General features: G+C 35.1%; 1 protein-coding gene across 4 annotated transcripts in view; it reads left to right on the top strand.

Moving 5' to 3' along the window:
* Window positions 1-24271, top strand: part of CNKSR2 (connector enhancer of kinase suppressor of Ras 2) — a 255645-nt gene that overhangs the window by 92712 nt on the left and 138662 nt on the right. For all 4 annotated transcript variants that reach the window (XM_024739455.1, XM_024739454.1, XM_024739453.1 and 1 more), the window contains exons 5-6: window positions 3430-3471; window positions 18981-19100. In XM_024739455.1, the coding sequence (XP_024595223.1) occupies window positions 3430-3471; window positions 18981-19100 (162 nt within the window). The remainder of the gene's footprint in view (window positions 1-3429; window positions 3472-18980; window positions 19101-24271) is intronic.

Raw genomic sequence — 24271 nt, 5'->3', positions numbered from 1 at the left:
CAAAACACAAAGCTCTGAGAAGCTGAGAACTGTTTAGAGTGAGCTAGCAGATACTGTTTTTAAAGCAGTTTACTGTTTTATGGATTCTATATATTTGATCATTTTTAGTTTGATTTGGTTTGGTATTCTTCTATCACATGATATCCTATGAAATAGAATACATGTTTCTCAAAATATTATCTTTATCAAAATCATCTTGAGGACCCGTACTCTGGATCTACTGAATCTCTATTTCTGGGGATGGACCTGGGGATCAGCATTTTAACCCACTCCCCAAGAGATTCTCACATGTATACAGAAGTAAAATCTGAAAAATCACTGCAGTAGCTTAACTGTGTTTGGGTGTACTTTCATTGCTTTTGCAGTAATGCCTTTATTTTCTTTGCCTAAAGGACCTACTTTTTCTAAGACCCAATTAAAAGCCACCTTCCTGATTTTCTTAAGGCAAAGTTAAAGTTGTTTCCTCCTCTACTTCCCCAGCCCCATGATCCTGCCTTTATTATAGTAATTATTGGTGTCCCAAAAGTCTTAGTGCATATTTAAGCTTTAATAACTTCACATATATAAATATGGTACAAACATCATTTGAATTTTAATTATTTCAATTTCTTTTACAATCATTTAGTTTTATATCAAGTGGTAAGTTTTTAATTTTAATATTTGTGTGTGACAGTTTTTTAGACCCATGGAAATACTCGGCCACCTTCGTCACCGGATGTAGCTCCCTTAGACTTTATCTTGTGGGGTCATCTCAAGTATGCATCAGTACTTCATTCTTTGAATAATACTAAGGCCAGGATCACAAATGTAATCCTTTTAGTCACTGAGGAGGAGCAGCTGATGAAAGTTTTTACAAAGTTTGAAATTTGACTTGCACAAGGTATAGCCCAATACAGTGGTTTTGTTGAATTTTAATAAGAAATATATTAATATTTTTAAATTTTAAATAATTGACCTTTCATATGTTGATTTGTGTAACTTCATGGCATTTATACTTCTAAAGTTATTGAAACTTAAAACTGCATGAAGACTGTAGAATTCTACATATTTTAACTTATTTGTGTGAATGCCTATCTCCTTAAACTGCACTTCTCTAAGCCATGTTTTATTCATCCTTACATCCTTAACACAGATGATTAATATTTGCTGAATCAAGAGGAAAAGTACATCTATTATACATTATCCAATTGGTTTAATATATTCAATATTATTAAACTGTTACTAAATATATTTAGATACATTTAGTATATTTAAAATTTAGCTTCAAACATATTAATATACTTAATATTTAGTAATATTTACTGTTTCCATCCATTACAGTTATCCTTTTAGATGCTCAAATTGCTCCATCTCTGGCCAGTGAGAATCTCTTCATGTTGGCTTCTGAGTCCTACTGACACAATACTCGTAGTCTTTAATAGCTTCTTTCTATCTTGTGTTACAATATAATCCATGCTCCTCTTGTACAGTTCCTATCCCAGATCTGGTATTAGCCATTTTCCAGGAAGGCTTGGGAAATGGTATTTGAAGACCACCGATTGTGGGGAGTTCATTTATTACTAAATTGGTCATTGTTTCTATGCTTTTTCAGCGGACAGAGCTAAGAGAAGCTTACAAACATACATACATACATAATACATCAAGAGACTCTGAGGTTTTTACTTAACTTCTTATGTATGTATCTGCTTTCTCCCATGCTAAAATTACTTACCAATGTCACCAAGAGTGATAGAATGATACTGTCATATAACTGTTCGATTGCTTCATCCTATAAAACACACACAACAGTTTCAACAAAACAGTAACAGAATAACAACACTACTACCAACAATATGGTTTCTGAAAATAGTATAAGATTTCGGTTAACAGTTCTTTTTCTTATATCATACTAGGGATGTACAAGTAGAGTATATTTTAAAGAGACTTGAAATAGTTACTCTGTGTGATTATTCTATCACTAGCAGAATATTCATTTAGATCATATTTACTTTTTTCCTTGAGAAGAATCCCTTTGAAGTTTGAACATTTAATCATATCCTCTGATTCTAGGAAGGTAGGTAATTAATGAAACTTGCATCCATTACAGCTGAAGCTAGCTGTAGAGGCAGCATGGGGAAACTGGGCAACTTCCCAGCTTTTCCCAAATCGTTTCTTCCCAGTGTAATTGTGTTTGAAGTTAATTCTGTAAAATTGGACTCTTGCAAATTCAGATGTAAGTACAAATGCACTTTCCAAATATAAATGTTTTATCTACACCTTGGCTCCTCTGTACACATAATTCATAGTTAATTATTAAGAGTTGACTTTATATGAGTATATAGACACAGATATGATGGTGTTTGTAGCAAACTTCTCCTTTGGTACAGAATGGCAAGGCCCAATCCTTAAGTATTTCTATTAGTTTGTGAAATGAATTAGGCCAAATTTAACTTTAAAAATTTTGGCCCAGTAAGAATATGTACTTCTTCTGACAAGGTATTGTGGTGAAGTGGCATTACCAAAAGCTATGTTGAGTAAGATTCCTTTGTGTCAAAATTAAATTCAGGGGAAAAAATGACGTGGATTCTCATTCCTCGAAATATGCAGTGTTGTGGAATATGGATATCTTTTTCAAAGTTAGATAGCCAAATAATAATTAGTTAACTTTATATTTTAACATAAAAGTAATTAGTTTAAATTTTTTAAATGATACAGAGCAACAATAATTCATACTTAAAATGTATTTATCATTTACTGTATGCCAGATAGTGCTAAGCCATTTATTTCATTTCCTCATTTGATTCTCACACATCCTTATTGGTTTACTTATAATATCATGCCCATTTTATAAATTCCTTGAGTAAACTGAACCATAGAAACACGAAGTTTCTAAGCAAAGATCATTTTGCTATATTACTGCTTATTGTAAGTCTAGCAATTGCAGATAAAAAGACAAGGGTGAATTTTTAAAAATAATTTTTTTGTAATTTCAGGAACTCAAATTTAGGCAAGAACTATAAACTTGATATTCATTAGTAGCATATATCAATTTTAAGTGCATAATAAAAGTGTATTTAATATCTTGCAATAAAGTATTTTTGAGATTTTTGATATGACTATTGAAATAAGTACTAGTGTTTTTCTTAATGTTCCAATCTATAATAAATCAGTATTTGAAATGTTGGAAATATTTCAACAAAATACATTTATCACATGTAAAAGTTTAGACAGGAAATGATTATAGTAATTTTTCCAATATTTGTTTTTATATTTATTCAATGTATATTATCCTTTATTATGTGTGTTTAAAATTAGTAAAATTAGAAAACACAGTTAAGCAGAAATTAAAGTATCCCTGTAACTGACCATCAGAGCTAACCAATGTGAATATATTAGTTAAAAGGAATGCTTGATTTTTTTTAAATTAATGTATATGTTTCTTATTTTTAGGATTGTACTGTATATGAAACAGAGAATAAAATTCTTCATGTGGTAAGTATACTTGGATTTATTTTCACCTTCATTACAAAATATGTATTCCTTTGTTTAACTAACTATTAAGTAAAAAGCTACAGCCTATAAAAAAGTGAGCCCTGTATATTTTATAGGAAAAGTACAAAAAGATTGAAACATAACAGGTTATATTAGTTATAACCATTCTATTGTAACTTAATAGAAAAGTATGACACAGTACTTTAAGATTGTAGTATGTAGCAAGGTTAAAATGCAATAAAGAATCTAGAGAAAAGGAAATTTGAAATAAGAATTTTTCACTCTTGACCTGTGACAAAAAGAGATCAAAGTATTTGGTTGTATAACAGAGATAATTTACCTCTGTTGTCATTTGGATGAAGTACTTCATAAAATAATCAAACTGCCTTTACTCTGATTCTGTGTTCACCAACCTTCTAAATTTTAACTTGGCCATATTTATTGAATCAATTCATGACTTTGCATGTGTTTCATTTTATTACTAGAAATACTGAGTATGAGTACATTATACTTTGTAGAAAGGCATCTTCTTTCTTCTTAATGAAGTTTGCTGGTTTTCTTTTTTTTTAATAAATTTATTTATTGTATTTATTTACCTTTGGCTGCATTGGGTCTTCATTGCTATGCACTGGCTTTCTCTAGTTGTGACGAGCAGGGGCTACTCTTCGTTGAGGTGCACGGGCTTCTGATTGCAGTGGCTTCTCTTGTTGCAGAGTATGGGCTCTAGGTGCGCGGGCTTCAGTAGTTGTGGCATGTGGGTTCAGTAGTTGTGGCTCACGGGCCCTAGAGCACAGGCTCAGTAGTGGCACACAGGCTTACTTGCTCCGCAGCATGTGGGATCTTCCCGGACCAGGGCTTGAACCCGTGTCCCCTGCATTGGCAGGCAGATTCTTAACCACTGCGCCACCAGGGAAGCCCTTGCTGCTGCTTTTCTTTGTTAATCCATTTCTTGGTTAATGCTCATCTGCCCTAATAACTTCACCTCTATTAGAGATGAGTGACAGCATAAATAACATTGAAGAAGTTTAGAAATAAATGCAATATATTTACTTCGGTGATTTTGCATTTCAGCTAGTGAGAATTTAAAGATCTTGTCTGATAATGATTGAGACAGTGGATTGCATTAACCAATCAATTCAGCTCAGAAAGCACTTGTATTTTCATGTTATTATTCTACTGCCCTTCCTGACCTTTTTATGCAAGGATGGCCCAGCCTTCAATAGAAGGTAGTATACTTATGTATTACTTTTCTAACAGTAAGAATTATTTTTTAAAAATAATAAAATAGTATAGTATTCCACTTGGTATGTAATGCTGGGATACTTTATTTATTTATCTATTTATTTTTGAAGCATAGTTAACTTTACAATGGAATACTTTCTTTAAAACAAAATTTTCAGACAAGTCTCTTTCTAGGTTTCCTGTAATATAGAAGAAATCACTTGGAGTCTAAAAATCTGTGTCTGAATCCTAGTTCTATCACTTTCTATCTCAGTGACCTTAGTCAAGTGATTTAACATTTTTTGAGCTTTTGCTCTTTTTTAAGGTAAATTTTAACAATTAAAAAAAATTTACTAAGATAAAATTACGTTAGTTCCAGGTATAAAACATAATGATTCAATATTTGTAAGAGACTTTGTTCTTAATATGTAAGGTGAGTATGTGTGCTCATATAACCTAGTAGAGATTACAGTAGCTTGAGATATGCACTAGAACATAAACCGCCTCAGACCAGACCCAATATCTTTATTTTGTCTGGAAGGTAAGGGAGGCATTTGTCAGGAGGAAGGAGAATTTATCACTTATGAAAACCTGCTCTATTCTAGGAATTCCAGAGGCAGTACAAGCATCAGAGTGTTCTTCAATACCTGGGCAAACTGAGATAGCTCAGGAAAGTTGTGAGGTGTATCTCTATTTAAAGATGAGTAAAGAAAAAGAATGGGAAAGAGAAGAGGAAGTATCCTCTCATACATTAGAAGAAAATCTTTCCCCATGAAGTAAGTTTATTAAGAACATCTATTTAATATTCTCAATAAGAACTAAAAGAACATTGTTTTATTAAAATAGAATACCACACTATAAAGAAGGTAAGGCCACTATAAACTGAGCATAATATGGACTAAGAAAACAGTCTCTAAAACTCAGAACATGGAAAAAGAGATTAAACCATGCTTAAAGCAGCAAAAGCAGACTGGATATTGAAGAAAATTGAAACAGTGAGACACAAGATAAACTTTAATGATGCTCAGATATTTAGTAAATTACTGAAAAGACAAAAAATGAGAGAAGATAATAGCTATAGAGTATAGATTATGGATAACCCACCTTCAATTAATTGTTAGTTTCTAAGAAAGAAAGTAATAGGAAACAAAGATATAATAGAATAATTTAGAAATAGAAATAGGGAAATTTGGATTACTCAACCAAGTCAGAAAATGTGTTGGAAAGATAACAGCTTCAACAACAAATGAACTTATATACAAAACAGAAATAGAACCACAGACATAGAAAACAAACTTATGGTTACCAAAGGGGAAAGGTGGGGGGAAGGATAAATTAGGAGTTTGGGATTAACATATACACACTACTGTATATAAAATAGATAACCAACAAGGACCTCCTGTATAGCACAGGGAACTATACTCAATATTTTGTAATAACCTATAAGGGAAAAGAATCTGAAAAAAAATAGATATAAATGTGTGTATAGCTGAATCACTCTGCTGTACACCTGAAACTAACACATCATTGTAAATCAACTATACTTCAATTTAAAAAAAGAAAAATTTCAAGATATTTTCTGTAACATTTTACAATTTCTATGGCAAGAAGCAACTTTACATTCATTCAACCAGTGGCAAGAGAGAGATGTGAGGTTTTGACTTCAAAGAAACAAATTTTAGAGTGTATTCACATATTTACTCTGAAACCCTAACTGCCGGAAGACAATGGAACAAAATCCATAAGCCTTTGAAGCAAAACTGTTTATATCTAACTAAGTTATCATTCATAAGTGAAAGCAATAAAAAGATATTTTTAGATCAGCAAGATCAGTAAAGGACCGTTTTAAAAAGTATACTTGAATATGTTTACTAAATAAATGAAACAAAAGTTGAATTCCAGGATAGGAAGGTTGTGGTAGCAAAGGCCTGAAGGTGAACAACGAAACCAGATGAGATGGTGTCTTAGTTCGTTCCCGCTACTTTAACAAAAATACAGTAGACTGGGTGGCTTAAACAACAAACATTTTTCACTCTTCTGGAGTCTAGGCTGTCCAAGATCAGGGCACCAGTAGATTTGGTGTCTAGTGAGGGCCTGTTCCCTGATTCATAGAGGGTCTTCACATGGTGGAAGAGGCAAGGGGAGCTCTGTGGGGTTTCTTTTATAACGACTCTAATCCCATTCAAGAAGGCTTCAAACTCATGACCCAGTTACCTCTCAAAGGCTCCACTTGCAGATACCATCACACTGGGGATTAGGTTTCAGCATATGAATTTGGGGGGGATACAAACTTTGAGTCTATAACAGATGGAGAGAAATAAAAAAGTATATGAGTTCTAACTACTATTTTTTAAATGAGGGTTTTTAATGATAAATCAAAAATATAATGCAAATATCATTGAATTTATATATTTTTTAAAGAGACAAGCTCTGTATTTCTAAATTAAACCACGAAGACTACCATTACTTTCCAGTGGCAGTTATCCTCAGAAAACAAGGATTTCCTGTAAAACTAATGAAATACAAATTTTCACCTATCGATTCATAAACACAAATACACATACACACACTAACACACACTAAAAATATCCAAATGCTGGTGAGAATCTGATGAAATTAGAATGGACACACCGTATTGCTAGGCATGTACGTTCATAAAACCTTTTTAAGTTTTAGTCAATTTCAAGGCTCAAAAACATTAATACTGTACTAACATTTATGTAGTGTTTAACATATGCCTTAGGTACTATTTTAAATGCTCGGTATAAGCTAACTCATTTGGTCCTCATAACAACCTTATGAGGTAGGTATTATTACTATCATCTCCATTTTACAGATGAGGAAACGGAAGCATAAAGAGGTTAGATGACTTTTGCCAAGTGACACAGTTGGTCTGGCCCCAGAGTCCATATTCCTATACTATCTTGGGAATCTAGTCTAAAAATAAATTCTAAAACATAATAGCGTTTTCTGTAGAAAGAGTTTATAGCAGAATTATATGTAACAATGAAAAATAGGCAATAATAGGTTAATGCTTCAGTAAACTATGGTGCATTCACAGGATTAAATATTCTATTTAATACTATTTGAAGTTGTATTTGTGAATATATGATTTATGAATAAATTATCCATAAATAAATTTATGACTATACCAAAAATATTTTGTGACAGTATTAATGGAAACATTCTAAATGATAATCTTAAGTAAAAACCAGATTCAAAGCATTATAAACACAGAATAAATCACCATTGAAAATTGAAAAAGAAAATATTCTATATTAATATTTACTGTGTTTATTTGGTAAGATGATAGCTGATGTTTTTTGTTTGTTCATTTCAAATGTCCTCCCAAGTTTCTTCAGTTAGTTTATGTTACTTTTATAATTTTTCATTATAAAAGTAAATATTATGTTTATAATCCTGATGACCTTGAATAGATAGTTTTATTCTCTACATAGTGAAATAGTCAAAAGACACTTGGACAATCCATAGGTTACATTTCCTGTTCAGCTTTTTTATCTTTAAAATTGGAGAGAGTTGTTTATGAGAAAGTAGTAGACTTTGAGGACCAAAAAGCTGGGTAGAAAAGAGGGTTGGTTGGTTTCAGTGGTAGACAGAGATGTCCATCAATATGAAATGTGAGAATGAATAAAAGGAGACTGGGCAGCTTGGGTTTCCTTGGAATTTGCCTTTAAATATAATGGAACAGATGGCAGAGTGTGACCGTAAAGGACAAAAGGAAATGCAGATATCAATGTACTATATATCTGAGTGCTTGTCACCTGATGATAAAGAGGGATATGTTTCACCTCTCTTGATTTGATATTTCCCTCTCGGTTAGGCTTTGTCACTGATTTCGCGTTCCCTGGCATGCTGGAGCCCATCTGTTTCTGCTCTGCACAGATCCTTGTTTTATACAGGAAATCAGATGCAGGGAATCTGGAGTTCTCTTCAGTTCTGTACCCTACTTTCCCCTTACTCCCACCTTTCACTACAATCTTTGAATCTGGAGAGAGAAGCATTCCCGAGAAGCCGTTTCAGACCTTGTGCTTTAGCAGACTTACTCTGCTTGTCACAGCTCTGCTGCTCTCGCTGGTGAACCGCGAACACTTGTCAGCTTTGATAAGCTCATGGAAATCCCAGGCCAGGCATTGATCATTAAAGTCACATTGTTTAAATCAGATTGTACTGAACTCAAATACACCTTTTACATTAACCAACAGTGTGATCTTGTATATGGCACTTGCTTTGTGCTAGCATTTTACCCTCATCGTTTTTATAAAGATAATGAGAGGAATAAATAAAGTAAATGCCTATTTTATTATTTTAGTGTTAACACTATCTTTTTGTTGTGTAGTACTTTACAGTTTACAGGGTATTTTCATGAATGATCTCTCTTCTCTCTTTTCTCTCCAAGCTATTTTTTTTCATTACTTATTTAGGTTTGATCATGAATTAGGCTTATTTTGGCTTGTTAACTATTTGTTTCATTTCATGAAAATTTAGTGTGTACTTTTTTCCTTCCTTTAAGTGTACGCGTTCTTTACTCCTAAGCTCCATTTGGGTTGAGATTATTGTTCCTTCTCTGCTATCTGGACTAGAAATGGCTAAAACCGCATAGAACCAACAGTTAGGTTAAGAGAAGAGCCTGGAGGAGAAAATTAAAAGGTCATTTTAGACTTTGCCCCATCATCTATATCATATCATTTATGTAAGCATAATTTCCCTCTTCTGATCTCCCAAAACCTTGCGGATGTAAGTACTAGGGCAGCAGCATGCCCCATAATAAAAGTCATCATATTAATATTTTATCTTTAGAGATTTCTTGAAAACAGTGGCGGTCTAATTGCTTTGTAAAAATAATCTTATTTTGGTCCCTGAAGCTGTGAAATGGCAGCTTTGCCAATTATAGACTCTTCTCTTAAAGCTGTGATCTTGGGCCATTGCAAACTGAATGTTTCTGTATGGTTGACATTTTGGTTGTAACTGTAGCATTTGAACATACAAATTATGGTCAGTCTCATTAAAACATGAATTGTAATACTGAGTTTTGTAGATATAAAGCATTAGGATGCTTCTTTGTTTGAAAGTTAATGTGACCCTTCTGTTTTGGCCCCCTTCACTGTTTTTGTGGTCAATGTAAAGAAGCACGCTAACTCTATTGCCGAAATAGGCATTGATTTCTTGAGTGTCGTATTAGATTATCTTCAGGTTTTGGCAGTTTGGCGCTTTATTGCTTTATAAATTTTTTAACTGTAAATTAAGTTCTCCACAACTGATGTCTTGTGCAGGAATGAAGACATCCAGATAGAATATGATGGAGTTAGAAGTTGTTTGTCTTTTATGGGACAAAAAAAAATGTGTGTATACTAATGGGAATGTAACCACACACAAAAAAATCAAAATAATCTGTTTTCACTGTCTTTTTAGTGTGTCTTTATGATTTGGATAGACAGTATGTAAGTTGGTATATTATGGATGTTTTTGCTAATATCACATTTGCTGAAAACATTATGCATCGTAAAATGCTTTCATATTCAGATTGACTCAGAGTGTACAATCCACACTCTCAAAGAGTGTTCATTTTAGTTGTTGAGTCAAGTGAGGCTGAGTAATGTAATAGAAAGAGCAGCAATTTGAGAGTTAAAAAGATTTTGTGTCCTGACCCCATTCTGGCACTTACTAGCTGTGAACAAACTAAATTAGCCTTTCTGATTATGCTGGGGGATTGGAGTGTCTGTGATTTCAAAGGTCTAAATGCCATAAATCTTTGGTGACTAACTCACAAGATCAGTAGAAAACAGTATGACCACATAAAAGAGAGAAATTTGGGGCTTCCCTGTTGGCACAGTGGTTGGGAGTCCGCCTGCCAATGCAGGGGACACGGGTTCGTGCCCCGGTCTGGGAGGATCCCACATGCCGTGGAGCAGCTGGGCCCGTGAGCCATGGCCGCTGAGCCTGCGCGTCCAGAGCCTGTGCTCCGCAACGGGAGAGGCCACAACAGTGAGAGGCCCGCGTACCAGAAAAAAAAGAGAGAGAGAGAGAGAGAAATTGAAGGACTATCTTAATCTAAGACTATTCTTTATGTGATCAAAGACACTATGGATTTTTAAAAACTATAGTTATTGTCACTATAAATGTAAAGATTTCTTCAAAAAGATAATTGAATCAGTCTGGAGATGGATATCACACGGTAACTTAAACAAGGGAAGTTTAATCTAAATAATTACTAAACTGTGATAGAAGAGTACCGATATAGATGTAAAGAGACTCTAAAGCATGCCCTAGGACTGGGGGAGAGTACCCAAGGAAGGACAGCTTGAGGTGGACGCCTTCCCCCACACTGAGGGTCAGAAATCATTAGAACAGTCAGGTTGCAGCTTCATTGAGTTGCCTAAACCAGAGCTGGTCCAGACAAGCAGGAAACAACCTTCCAGGATACAGGCAAGTGATGCTGATAGGAGAGCTCACGGAGAGAGTGGGGTGCTGACGTGGGTATGAGGCTGAGAGGGCCACAGGATGGTGGTCACTGAGCCCAGACTGAGGCTGTGAGGTCCCTGAGGGACTGCATAGTCTGGGCATCATGGATGTCCCCACACACGTGTGTCACTGATGGACCTTGTAGCAGAAGCAAGAAAAAGCAAAACACTGCCCAAAGGGAAGAGAAGCCTCCTTCTCCCTGCAGTATCCCTCCAGCACCCTCTACTGGCACAAACTTAACATTGTCCTTACTGTGAAGTAGATATATTTGAAGAGACCTGCCTGTCATCATAGAGCAAACACTGAAGGGTGAATTCGGAGCTGAGAACCAGTAAACTAATAACTGGTACAATGCAATTAGCTCTTTTCTCCATAAAATCCTATATGGAAACTTTGAATTTCTCTACTTTATGTAAAGAGATTGCTCCCAGGTCTCTGCTATTTGTTCCCTATTTGCCCATAAGCTGTATATATAGTGCCTGGATTTTCCAGAAGCTCATCCAATCATAATGAACAGCTTCACTCTTGCTGTTTGAGTCTAAAGTAAAATTAAATCATCTTCCTAATAACCTACATCTTATTCGAGCCACTAATATGTCCAGACCCTTGTTAATCTTGAGCCTGGAAAGTAGTGTGCCCACAAATGAGTACTCCTCTCATCCGTCTGGGGACTCCCTGCAGGCCTGCCTGGCTCTGCTTCCTGCCCCTGAGAGAGCAGGCAAATAGGGTGGAGATTTTCCCAGATCCAGTTCTGGTTTCCAGCTGACTGTTTCCCTATCAGAAATCAAAGGAGCAATGGAGGCTCTTGTCCCACCTTTAATTCAGACCAGGATGTCTCAGGAAAGTAGTTGGAAGTTGGAAGTGTCATGCGTCCACTTCTTGCTCATCAATGTAGGTGCACATTTGGGACTGATGTTCTCTCACTGTTTCGTACTGACTTCATCATTCTTAGATGATTATTATTTTAAAGTGTTATTGCTTCTTTTCCGTGATCAGGAACACAAGGACAGCATGGTTAATGTCAGTGATGTTAAGGACAAAGCCAAATACATCACCAGAAACACTGTCCCAGGTTGAGAAATCCTTGAGCATAGATAGCAGTGGCATTTGAATCATGGAGCAGATACCCAGTGATTGTTGAATGAATGCATGGCTTAATGAAGCAGTGGTGGTGGTGATTTCTTTCCGTTTTGCTAATTGTTTTGTTGTGTTTTTTCCCCACCATCAGCGTTTGAAAGCTAAAGGGATTGCAGAGTTTTCCAGACCTTGTTGGAACAAAGTTCACATGACCTTTATTATTTATTTGCAAATATAGTTGCTTTCTGAAGCTATTTGAAACGCTTTAACCTTTGCTGTGTACAAATATAATTTTTACGTGAGTTTAAAGTTGAAATTTTATTCTGTTGTATTAGTTTTTTAAGTTTAAAAAACTTTCTATTCAATTCTCTTTACTCATATGAGCAAGAAATTCTTCCTGTGTTGGGGAATATGTATGTAGATTAATACTTTTTAATATCAATTTAAATTCTCTTTATCAATTTTACCCTTTCAAATTTACCTGTGATTGTTCACTCCTGTGTCTTTTTTTAAATTTTTATTTTATGTTGCACTATAGTTGATTTACAATGTTGTGTTAGTTTCAGATGTACAGCAAAGTGATTCAGTTATACATTTATCTATTCTTTTTCCCATTTAGGTCATAATAGAACATTGAGTGGAGCTCCCTGTGCTATACAGTAGGTTTAGGGTACCATTATAATTAGAAATGCAAAATTGCTAGCTCAACAGAGATCTGGCAAGTACTACAAATACTGTATTTCTGAATGAGGCTTATATAATTTAAAGTTCTCACTATTTAATATGGAATAAATTTGCACTATTTTATAAAAACAAAGCCTCTCTTGTTCACCAAAGATGGTGCAAATACCCTGCTCAGTTGGCACAGAGTTGTGTGATTTATAATACTGAATTATACTAATATATAAACCAAACAATAAAATATGCTCTGTCCTCTGGACTATTTTAATTGAACTATTATTTATATCAATAACTATTTTAATATGTACACACTCTTTATCAAAATGAAACTTTTGTTACTGTTTTCCAGGTTACTGATAAGAAACCTGGATTATTTAAGCTATACTTAGATTGTAGCTTTCACATCATTCTTGCCATCTTAAAATGCATATTCATCTGTTTATTGTTTCCTCAGTTCATCTTGGTTTTATACTCTTGTCCCTTTTATGTATGTGTATATCTGAAAGTAGAAATTTCCTTTTGTAAAACCTTTTGTTAAGCTTATGAACCTGAGGTTCTTTCCTTCGTCAAATGAATGTCTGATTTTTAAATCTAAAGATATTTCCATTCATTTCCTCCAGTATACTCAGAAGAATAACCAGTATTCCACTTATTTAGAAAAACATAAATAAAAATACTTTAAGTAGCTCAATCATGTCTGGCTGAGTGTCCTCGGAGGCTAACTTAAGACTTCTTACCTACTCCTTAGCTTTTCACTATTGTCTGTACTTAGAATGCTTTCTACATTTCCTTTTTAAAATACAAAAGCTAAAACTTCACATATTAATCTAAAAAGTGTATAATAAATTCAGTGACAATGAAAGAATGCTGTTCAGAGATAATGAAATAATGCTATCTGCTAATTGGTTAGTATATTAACGTAAGGTTGCTGTTTTTCGTATCTTCACAGTGACTAAAATGTTGCTTTCACGACTTTTTAAAAACCGCTGTTTATTTTATACTAACCGTGCTATATTCAGATCTTTTTTCCCCTTGAGACCTTTTAGATTTGGGTGAACCAGCCATACACTATATGCAAACCTATATAAAATATAGTACGTATACAGAACAGAGTATGAAAACGTCCCATTTCTTCCTGAGAATATGCTCTGTAATTATGTTAATTCATATTTGAAATTAATATAAACAACTGGAGAGGAAAAAAAGACAATACCATTAAATCCAGCCCATGACACTCTTTTGTTTTAAAAGTTTCTTAAGTCATAGCTAGCCCTCTGTTAACTGCTATTCAGTCACAAATCCTTTGTCACCATTTTGGGTAGTATAAACAGAATCCAGAGGATCAGTTATAATACTCATTGCCATTTTATGTTCCCTTTAACTTTACTAAAGACATATTATTCACTAGGCTTTAATTTAAAAATTTCCTTCTGCTTTTAGAACTAAAGATAAATAGAATTTAAAACCCTTTGGTATTTATATTGCAAAAATAGCAGAAGAATCCCCTTTATCCAAGTGGTTACCAGTTATCTTCTCGCTAGAAAAGAGTTGTCCTTTTGCTGCTAAAATTTCAAGTTTTCTCAGAGAGCTGTGCCTTTCATAGTCTCAGATCTACTAGTCCTTATCTAAACTGTATTCTAAATTGCAAGAACACTTGCAGACTCACCTTATATTTTATTATACTGTGTAGTTTAAACATGTTATACAACATCCATTTAATACTGACATAGCTTTTAAACAATACAAAAATGATATTGATCAGAAACAAATGGAGATTCAAGGATCGAAGTAAGAGATGGTAAGCATAATGATTAAGGATTCAAGTTGGTTTTTTGGGGGTTTTTTTGGCCAAGGCAATGACCTTTGTCTATTTATTTAGCCTTGCTTTCTCATCTGCAAAACTGGCTATAATACTACCTACTTCAGGAAGTTGTTAAAAGGATACATGAAATAATGAAGTATTTTGCGTTGTGCGGGACACATGGTAGGTGCTCTATAATGTTGATGTTAACTTTTAATAATAAAGAATATATTTTTCTTGGTATATTATAGTTAATTTCTTTTTCTGGACTACTAGGTAGCAATAGATAATACTGTGTTTTAAAACAACATAATATCACAAATTCACTGAAGGAAAAAATTCACTTTTTACAAGGATATGGAAGGCATTGTGCTAAATGAAATAAGTTGGACAGAGAAAGACAAATACTCTACGATGTCACTTATATGTGGAATCTAAAAAATACAACAAACTAGTGTCAGCTGAAAAAAATACACAATCTAAAAGCTGAGAATTATGTTCTATTTGGCGGAGTTTCTGAGGACTCAAGCCCTAGAGGCAGCCTCTCAGATATCTCTGAGGGACTGCTCCGAAGAGATAAGGGAGGGGCCAGGATATGCATGGGTTTTTGCAACAAAGACCAGGTAGTGGGAACATAAAAATATGTTAGTTAAGAAAACCAGACATCTCAAGTTAATGAATTTAGTACTTTTCTATGTACGGGAAGATATAAGAGCCTCGGCTCATTGAAATCATTCTTTTGATATGCACCTTAGCTATCTAAGGCCAGTATCCTGTTCTTTCCCATCCCAAGTCACCTCAGGGTTCACCTTTGAGGATGGCTGCAGTGGCTGAGGGCTTGGTAGTGGGCAGCCCATTTGTCTCCATTCTGAGTTCCCTCGGGGCTCACTGTTGGGGGGCAGCAGTAGTGGCTGTTGGCCTGGTGGCCTCAGCATCCTTTTTTTGCTGATATGGCAGGCAACATTTTTCATTCACACCAGTGAATATAACAAAAAAGAAGCCAACTCACAGATATATAGAACAAAGTAGTGGTTACCAGTGGAAGAGGGAGGGGCAGTATAGGGGTAGGGGAGTGGGAGGTACAAACTATTGGGTGTAAGATAGGCTTAAGGATGTATTGTACAACAAGGGGGCTATAGCCAATGTTCTGTAATAACTGTAAGTGGAAAGTAACCCTTAAAAATTGTATAAAAAAAGAAAAAGAAGTTCTAAACCCTACTTCAAGTTCAATAAATAAGTAAATAAATAAATAAAAATAAATAACTTCCTTGGAACTTTGCTGTAGTACCCTTAATGTGGTTTCCTGCAGTGGCTTGATGTATGATACAGTAATGAGTATAGAATTAGCATTTAAAGCCAGGCCATTTTATACCCCTTCTAATTGGCTTATTTAGCCAAGTGCCAAATTGCTACAGTATAAAGATTCTGGTACATTATCTCTAAAACGGGCAGCAAGGTTCTAATGGAGTTTCTTTTCTAAGTCTTTCTATTATTTTTTCCAAAATCTTTAATCTATTAAATCCTGATAGCTTTGCTGGTAAAGTCAGTGTTTTGCTCATCTTTCGTATTCCTGGCAGACTTAGCACATAGCAGACATTTGGCAAACAAAATTACTCAAGAAGAGAAATCTGGAAAAATGATTTGCGACTTAATACAGTAGATTTAATTGGGGCTTTTTTTGTAAAAACACCTACAATGTAGTATTTCTGCCTTTCTTCCTTCTACTCCACTTTTAAGTGCTTCCAGTGCTTGAATAGGAGAGCTACTATTGCTCATTACCAGCGTGTTATATGAGGCCCTGAGTGTTGCAATGCACACATGTTGAGCCATTTTTGTATATCCATTACCTTCCTATTTATTTATACGTTGGACTCTTTTGAAATAAGCCCCAGTTTGTAGAAACCACAAAGCGTTCTTTTTAGCATACTGATTTACTGATTTTCAGATTATCATGCAATTTAAGTATCCTATATAGAAACCCTTCACATTAGCATTGTTTTCCACCCCCTTGAGATAAAGAGAAAATAAGAATGAAAAGGAAACCACATATGGAAGGAAAAGAATAGTTAAAAGATTTAAATCTGCCCCAAATTGTTTTTCTTCTTGCCAAACAGTAGCAATTTGAACTGTAGCCAGATTTTGTAAAGTGCTGCCATTCTGTCTTTTCCCCCGTGGCTGCTGATGAGTATTTTCAAGAGAAATAAAAATAAAACCACACACACACACAGAGACTGGGGTCCCAGGATGGGCTATATAATATGGGAGTGCAAAATGAAAATATGGAGCCCCTTGTTCAAAAACAATTAAGAATTCCAAAATGGCACCAGCAAAGCATAATGCTAAATGCAGGCCCTTGTGCACAGGTCACATGCCCATGAGGCTGGCTGGCCCTGTAAGGTTCCCTATTTCTGAGAGGTGGTCTTCCTGTTGGCACTTTGTTTAGCAGCTCTTCAGGGTAATTACCTTCATTGTATCTCTTGAGAGCACTGAAACTTGAATATCAGAGAGAGTAAAGAGATGTGAACTCTCCATCATGACCGTGCAGTGTGATTACTGGTCATTGTAAGATGGTCAGCAAGGCCATGGCATTAAGAATATGACATAATTCATCCCATGAGTAAGAGCTGAGCCCTTTGAGCTTATGGAAAGCAACAGGGGAGAATAAGCATTTATTTGGTGTCTTCTTTGGATAGGAACCATATCAGACTTTTTTTTTTATACATTATCCTGATTAGTCATGTAAACCATGTAAAGTAATCTTTATTACCCCATTTTTTACATGTGTAAACTAAACCTCAAGGATATAAAACAACTTGCTCACAGACACGCAGCAAGTAACTGGCAGTGTGGTGATGGCCTGCATATCTTCATACCAAGCCCATGTGCTCTGCATGCTGTCCACTGTCTGTCCTTAGGAGCTGATAGCCACAATAAAAGTGCAGCCGTGAAAAGCAAAGAGCAGGACTGCAAGAAGGGGGAGAAATTTAGCCTGGCAGTTTCTGTGGGGTGACGAAGCTGAGCCCAGCAAAGACTGAGGCCATGGACCATGTACAGAATGCAGCAAATAAAGAGTCCTGACCAGAAGGAGGGGACTCTCTCCCTTACAGTAGAGTAATGCAGTGGTCAAAGAACAAATGTAGCATGTTGGAGATGAATACAAGGTGACACCTTGAGTGCTGCAAAATTGTAGCTCCTCCTACAGTAAAGGCAAGAAAACAAAAACAAAATTAAACAACCTCCAATGTTGGACAACCAGGCTTCAGTAAGTAAATGAGAGTCTGTGAAGCATCCAAGGGCCAGAACATTTTAGAACAGTATATTCCAAGCTTCATTCACTTATGTTCTACTTTCTTCATGATTTTACCATGTCTCAGTCTTAACCATACTATTATGGATGTAACATACATTAAATCTATTATTCTCTATCAGCATGAATAGATTTATACTAACTAAAGCACTAGCTTTCTGTCCTCAATCAAGCGAGTCTACTAATTATTAAAGCTCATTTGCTCTTCAGTTTATTCAACTCATATTAATTGCCTTAATATGTTCTAGGATCTGTCTACCAGGGGTAGGGGAGGAAGAGAAGTCAGAGATGAGTAGGACATGGTCCCTGCCTTAGAGAGCTTCAGAATGAAGTTATCATACAATTTCAGACTGTTCATAGAACATTGAGAAAGCAGGATTGAGGGAGTGCCAAACTTTGCCTGGAGGTAAGGGGGAGCTTGGAAAGGTAACCTTGAGCAGGAGAGTCTAGACAAATGAGTGGGAGGTGTTCACCGAGCAGATTTGGAAGATTCATCTTCCCTGGATTTTGGCTGGATTGTTTTCTAAACTTTTCTGATCATAAAGTAAAAACCATCAAGGTTTTTGAACTTATTGAATTCACTTCCATCTAACGGTTGGCATCAAGAAGTTTTCAGATTATTAAGATTGTTTAGAAATAATCATTTTATTTTAGGTCTGATGAATCAACTAATAGAAACAAAACATGACCATAACTTTCTTGAATATTTTGATATATAGTTCTTATATCCATAATTTAGAATATAGGTGTGCTTTATGTGTGGGTATTTCTTAACCTGAATACCTTTTTCATACAGACTTCATAGAATAAAATGCAAACTACTTTCTTCTACTGTTTTTTACTTTTCCTTGTAAAAAATGTTATAATAAAAAGTGATTTATATGTTACTTACAACATGTATTTACCATAATGGTTTTTTGCTTTTTGTTTTTTTGCTTTCAGTGTAAAACTCTTTCTGGAGTCTGTGACCACATCATATCCCTGTCATCAGATCCTCTAGTTTCGCAGTCTGCCCACCTTGAAGTGATTCAGCTGGCAAACATCAAACCAAGTGAAGGGCTGGTAAGAGATACCATGTTTATCAAAGCCACCACCCATCAACAGACGGCTAATGGTATGGGCAGAGCAGTCCCCAAACATGAGAATCCATGAATTTTAACAAACTTTGAATGGTTTGGGGTTTTTTTTCCCTAGAGGAATTGAGGTAGTGGGAGTCAGTCATGATAAGAAGTTTTATAAAGGTAAATGAAAATGAAAGAGAATTTAAAATGGTGATTTCTGAATTATCCTGTTTACTTTGCTAAATAAATTAGCTTTAGTTACATTTTCACCCCCTACCAAAGTTCCTTAGGTTTAAAGGAAGTTTAAGTTATGAGTTTTATAATAAGAACCACAGTGTTACCTGCCCATGAAAATGAGTGTTTTGTTTATTTTGCTTTTGTTTGTTCCAGTTTTAATAGGTCTCTCTTCCCTTAGGTTGTGTAAGCTAAACAAACCTGATATTCTTTATAATTCTACTCTTTCTTTTAAGGGTGAGTAAGCAGGTGGATATTGCTAAAACTAGGCTAACATCTATGAGATGTATTTTTTATTATGTCATAATAAAGATAATCATCTTCTATATTTTGTTCACCTGATTAAAAATTGTATTGGTTCTAAATTTAACCCAGGGGAGAGCTTTTCCTTTAATGAGCCTCTAGAAAGAAAGCGTATAATATTAATATTAATGAGGGAGAGACAAAAAACAAGAAACTGGCTGTAGAATATCTTACCTACTACACAACTATTACCTGTTAGTTTGTTGCTACAGCGTTTCTACTTTCTCCCTAGAGGTGAATTTTCCAAGGATACTATTAATGATGTTTTAGAGAGTAGAAATCTTGAAAACTAGTGTTAACAACTTAATTCAGATAATATATTCTTAAAGATCTCTATGCAGGTTTAACTTTTTATGTGGCCTTTCTTCTTCAGCCTTATATGTGTGTGTGTGTGTGTGCACGCACGTGTGTGCGTACGCGTGCGTGTGCGTGTGTGTGTGTGTATAACTGTTTCCGAGGGCAAAGCCTTTGTTGGTCACCAGTGAGTTTTTGGTTTGAAGCCCTCTATTCTATAGAGTGACTTTTCTCCTGTTACTTAACAAATTACTTTTGGGTAACTGTAGCTCCTTGTCTTTTTGTGGCTTTTATCTGTATTTTCCTGGAAAGATGGAACTCAGCATCTCAGACATAGCCAAAGTATGTCATCATTGTAACCTATAAGTGTTATATCTATGTTATATCTTTGATTAGTTTAAAATTTTTATTTTAATGTTTATAAACTTATTTGAAGTAATATTTATGATTTAAATTCTTACTATTCTTTTTGGTCACATTTACAACGTCCAGTTTTATTTAAAGCATCTTTCCACCCATAGTATTAAAGATTTTCCTTTCAATATCTACCCTTTCAGTAGTTCTGAAGGAAAGAAATCTCTCTAAGCATGATTTGCAGAGTGGGAAATTATGAACTAATTAGATTAGGAGATAGAAAACCTGGATACAAATCACTTACATAAAATAGAGCTGTGAGTGTGATCTGGGGCAGGTGAGGGAGTAAATTTAACTTCCTTGGCCTTGATATTAACATCTGTAGAATGTTGGGGGTAGGAAGGGATGGACTAGATCCTCTTTAAAGCTCCCTCTAGCTCTGTGAGTTTGCAGTTCTGAGGATGGTATTGTTCTAAGAAAAGAGCCTGTTTTTTCCCCTCTAATGACCACTGAAATAATGGGGGGAAAATAACCATGTGAAGTGAGTCAACACATTGCTCATTAATGGACTAGATGAAAGCTTGATTTTCATTTTCAGTGAAGGTATAGCCCTGGACAGGTCTTTCATTTTTTAAATTTCAAGTACATAGAGCTGGGTCTGCTCTTTGAAAGAGTCATGAACTTAAAATGCTAAGCACCAGATTCAGTTAGTCTGGAAGACAGCTGGTAGAGAAAAGAGAACAAGTGAGTGCCTACCATTTTCCAGGTATCATCCTCACAACTGTATAGAGTAGGTGTCCTTACCTACTCACAGGTCCTTACCAGTTTGCCGTGTATGACATAGAGGTAATATACAGTAGAGGCAGGGTTTAAATCCAGGTAAATCTAAATGAGGTACAACTTAACAAAGTTTATTCCATTATCCCACATTTAAACTTGGGATTGTTAAAGGGAGGTATGACACGTTTAGGAGGATGACTTTAAAACTAGAACTACTTAGAGAAATCCATTTTAAAGAACAATCAGCAACACTTCATTGGGGAAATAATTCCAAGGGAGGAAAAGAAAAGGCTAACGTGTTGAATATTAATAAAAAGAGTTAAGTGTAAAACCATTTCTTGTGATTCATGTTAAAGGGGAGATGACTAAATGGAAATTTTATATGAGTTACTCAAGGCATCGTTTTAAAAATCAGCCACCTTTAAGTAAGTTTAGTCAGTCACATTTGAAATAGATTTGAGGATTTTGGTTGCACTTAGCATGTGCTTAGCCACAGGAAGTGTTTAAATGAAGGAAAGAAATAGAAAGACGTGGGAGAATACCAAGCTTTAATGAAGTTTAATCAGCTTAAAACATCTGCAGACAGTCTTCTGGCTCTTTCAAAACAGAACATCTCACATAGGTAAAAGGTAACTGCTTTGTTCTTGCACTGATAAACTGGATAGATTGTTCATCAGCTTTCTACCTAATTAGTCAAATCTCCTAGAATGTCTTAGTTTTGACAGTCCTGAGCATTATAAGGAATGGTGGGAAATGTTCTTAGTAATGGTTAAAATATATCAAACTAGCTTCTAAAATGCTTTTAAACAACAATAATTAGCAGAAGGTTAAAGGAAGGAAAATGAGAGCTATTGGAACATATCAAAACTAGATCAGAGCCAAGAGAGGTTGAATAGAGAGGAAAGGGCTTGGGGAGCATCCTTGGGGGAGCCTCTTTGCCTCAGAGAGTTCTTTTGCTGTTTAGGCACTTGGACTATCTCCAAATATGCCTTCTTCCATTGCCTTGACTGTGAGGTGGCTTTGGCTCCCGTTGGTTAACCGACATTTGGAGACGGTGAAGCAAATGTCATTTTGGCAAGCTGAACAGAAGAGAGGGAGCTGTTGGAGTCAGCTCCAGAATTAATTAATTGGTTTAAAAAAATGCAAGAAGGAAGAATGAAGATTTTGATGAAATGGAAGACCAGATTTATCTCAGTTCCAGAAAAAGAGCCATTTGAATTACATGTCCTCCTGCTGTTTGACCCTTTCTCAGAGGTGACCAAGTGATCAGATGTATTTCTGTGGACTCTTCATTATTCAGAAGATGATTAGTTTGAAACTCATCCAAGCAACTTGTTTCTTCTCTTACTTTCTTTTGGTTCCTGACTTTTGGCCATTTTTCTCATTAGTGCTACCAGAGGGAGATAAAAAAGCTGAAGAAGTCAGTCTTGATTATTAAAAGCAGTTACAACTAATGGTTTATTGAGGTTAGAAATGAAAATACTGCGTAAAACAAAATATCTTCAGTCTTTGTGGCATTTTAAAGATGTGCTTTATTTCTATTTTATTGCTCATAGCTATGAAGTTGCTAGAACTGAACTCTGTATACATAGCTCTATCCTTCTTTACTTAAGCATTTAAAAAATATTTTTTCATCTGAAAAATAATTAGCTTTAGTATAAATTACATAACATTTAATTATATATAAATAATGATGAAATCCTCTTCCTATAACTAATAGATACTTGCTTTATCTTACATTTGCCATTTTAAAAGTTCCTGGTATGTGCAGTAATTACATAGGAATTTTATTTCATTAGTCATAACTAGATTATCTTCATGAGTTCTTATGATCCCAATGAATATAATGACTTTTCTAAACATTTATCTTAGGAGACTAGACTTTCTCTATGACCCAATCATTTAAGAAATTATATAGAGCTCTTGTCCAACACCTTAATTCATAATCAGTAATGCACAGTGTTGAAAGAAGTGTGGAGAATAATATAATAAGCTTTTGCTTATAATTGTCAGAAGAGATGGGTGATTTAAATAAATTTGTAAAATATCAAACCCAGTTACTCTTTATAACCGCTTTGCACGTAGTATATGTGTGCTAGAGAGGTCTTAGTCTTTTTAGAATAGATGTTAAACAGTGAATGTTTGACTCAATATCTAGTTTCCAAATATTATGTTCTAATAAGAAAAGTGAAGGTGTACAACGCTCTTGTTAATAAATCTGTAAATTAGGAGCCTCATGGTAGAGAGTGTGGTTAGGAGTCAGATTGCCTGGGCTTGAAACCTGGCTTCACCTCCTTTGGCAGACTCCTCAGTTTCCTTATTTCTGAAACAGAGATAATGACAGTTTGTACCACACAGGCTATTGTGAAATAAATGTCAAACACTTAAAACAGTCCTTAGCACAATAGAATTCACAGATAAATTAACATCTTTTAAAATTACATTCATTTTGTTTCACATCAGAGATCCAGGCTCAGCCATTTTTGTAATTGGTACCAACATCTTAGACATATGACATTACTAAAATGACTTTTCAGAATTAAAACCTACTCAATGACTTCTTAATAGTTGCATGCCATGAACTTACTGCTTCTTGTTTTTATTTGTTACTTATTTTCAGTGAAAACACATGTATATTCAGGTATAGAAATATATAATTGACATAAAGTTATAGGAAATTAACATAGTAATTGTCTACTTCATATAATTGTTAAAACATATGCTTTTTCTGAAATGATTGTTGTTAGTTATTAAGTCCCTTATGTTTCAGACTTCAACTTTATTAAAATTAGTACTTTTTAATTTTTGAAGTCAATATTTTGAGATGCAAAGCACTTTTGACGTAAAACTCAGTTAATTTTTACCCGAAGAGAATTTAAAGTAACAGAATCATCCTTAGACAGGAAAAAAGTCCATTCACAGAATCATCCATTTTTTTTTCTGATTTACTTAAGTGAAAATATTGCAATATTTAAAATGTGAGGGCTTCCCTGGTGGCGCAGTGGTTGAGAGTCCGCCTGCCGATGCAGGAGACACGGGTTCGTGCCTCAGTCCGGGAAGATCCCACATGCCGCAGAGCGGCTGGGCCCGTGAGCCATGGCCGCTGAGCCTGCGCGTCCGGAGCCTGTGCTCTGCAACGGGAGAGGCCACAACAGGAGAGGCCACAACAGTGAGAGGCCCACGTACTGCAAAAAAAAAAAAAAAAAT

Source organism: Neophocaena asiaeorientalis, unplaced genomic scaffold (assembly GCF_003031525.2).
Source record: "Neophocaena asiaeorientalis asiaeorientalis breed wild unplaced genomic scaffold, Neophocaena_asiaeorientalis_V1.1 scaffold194, whole genome shotgun sequence".
In the NCBI taxonomy this organism is placed as follows: domain Eukaryota; kingdom Metazoa; phylum Chordata; class Mammalia; order Artiodactyla; family Phocoenidae; genus Neophocaena; species Neophocaena asiaeorientalis.
Note: the sequence above shows the minus strand (reverse complement) of the source record. Positions and strands in the feature narration are given on the sequence as shown.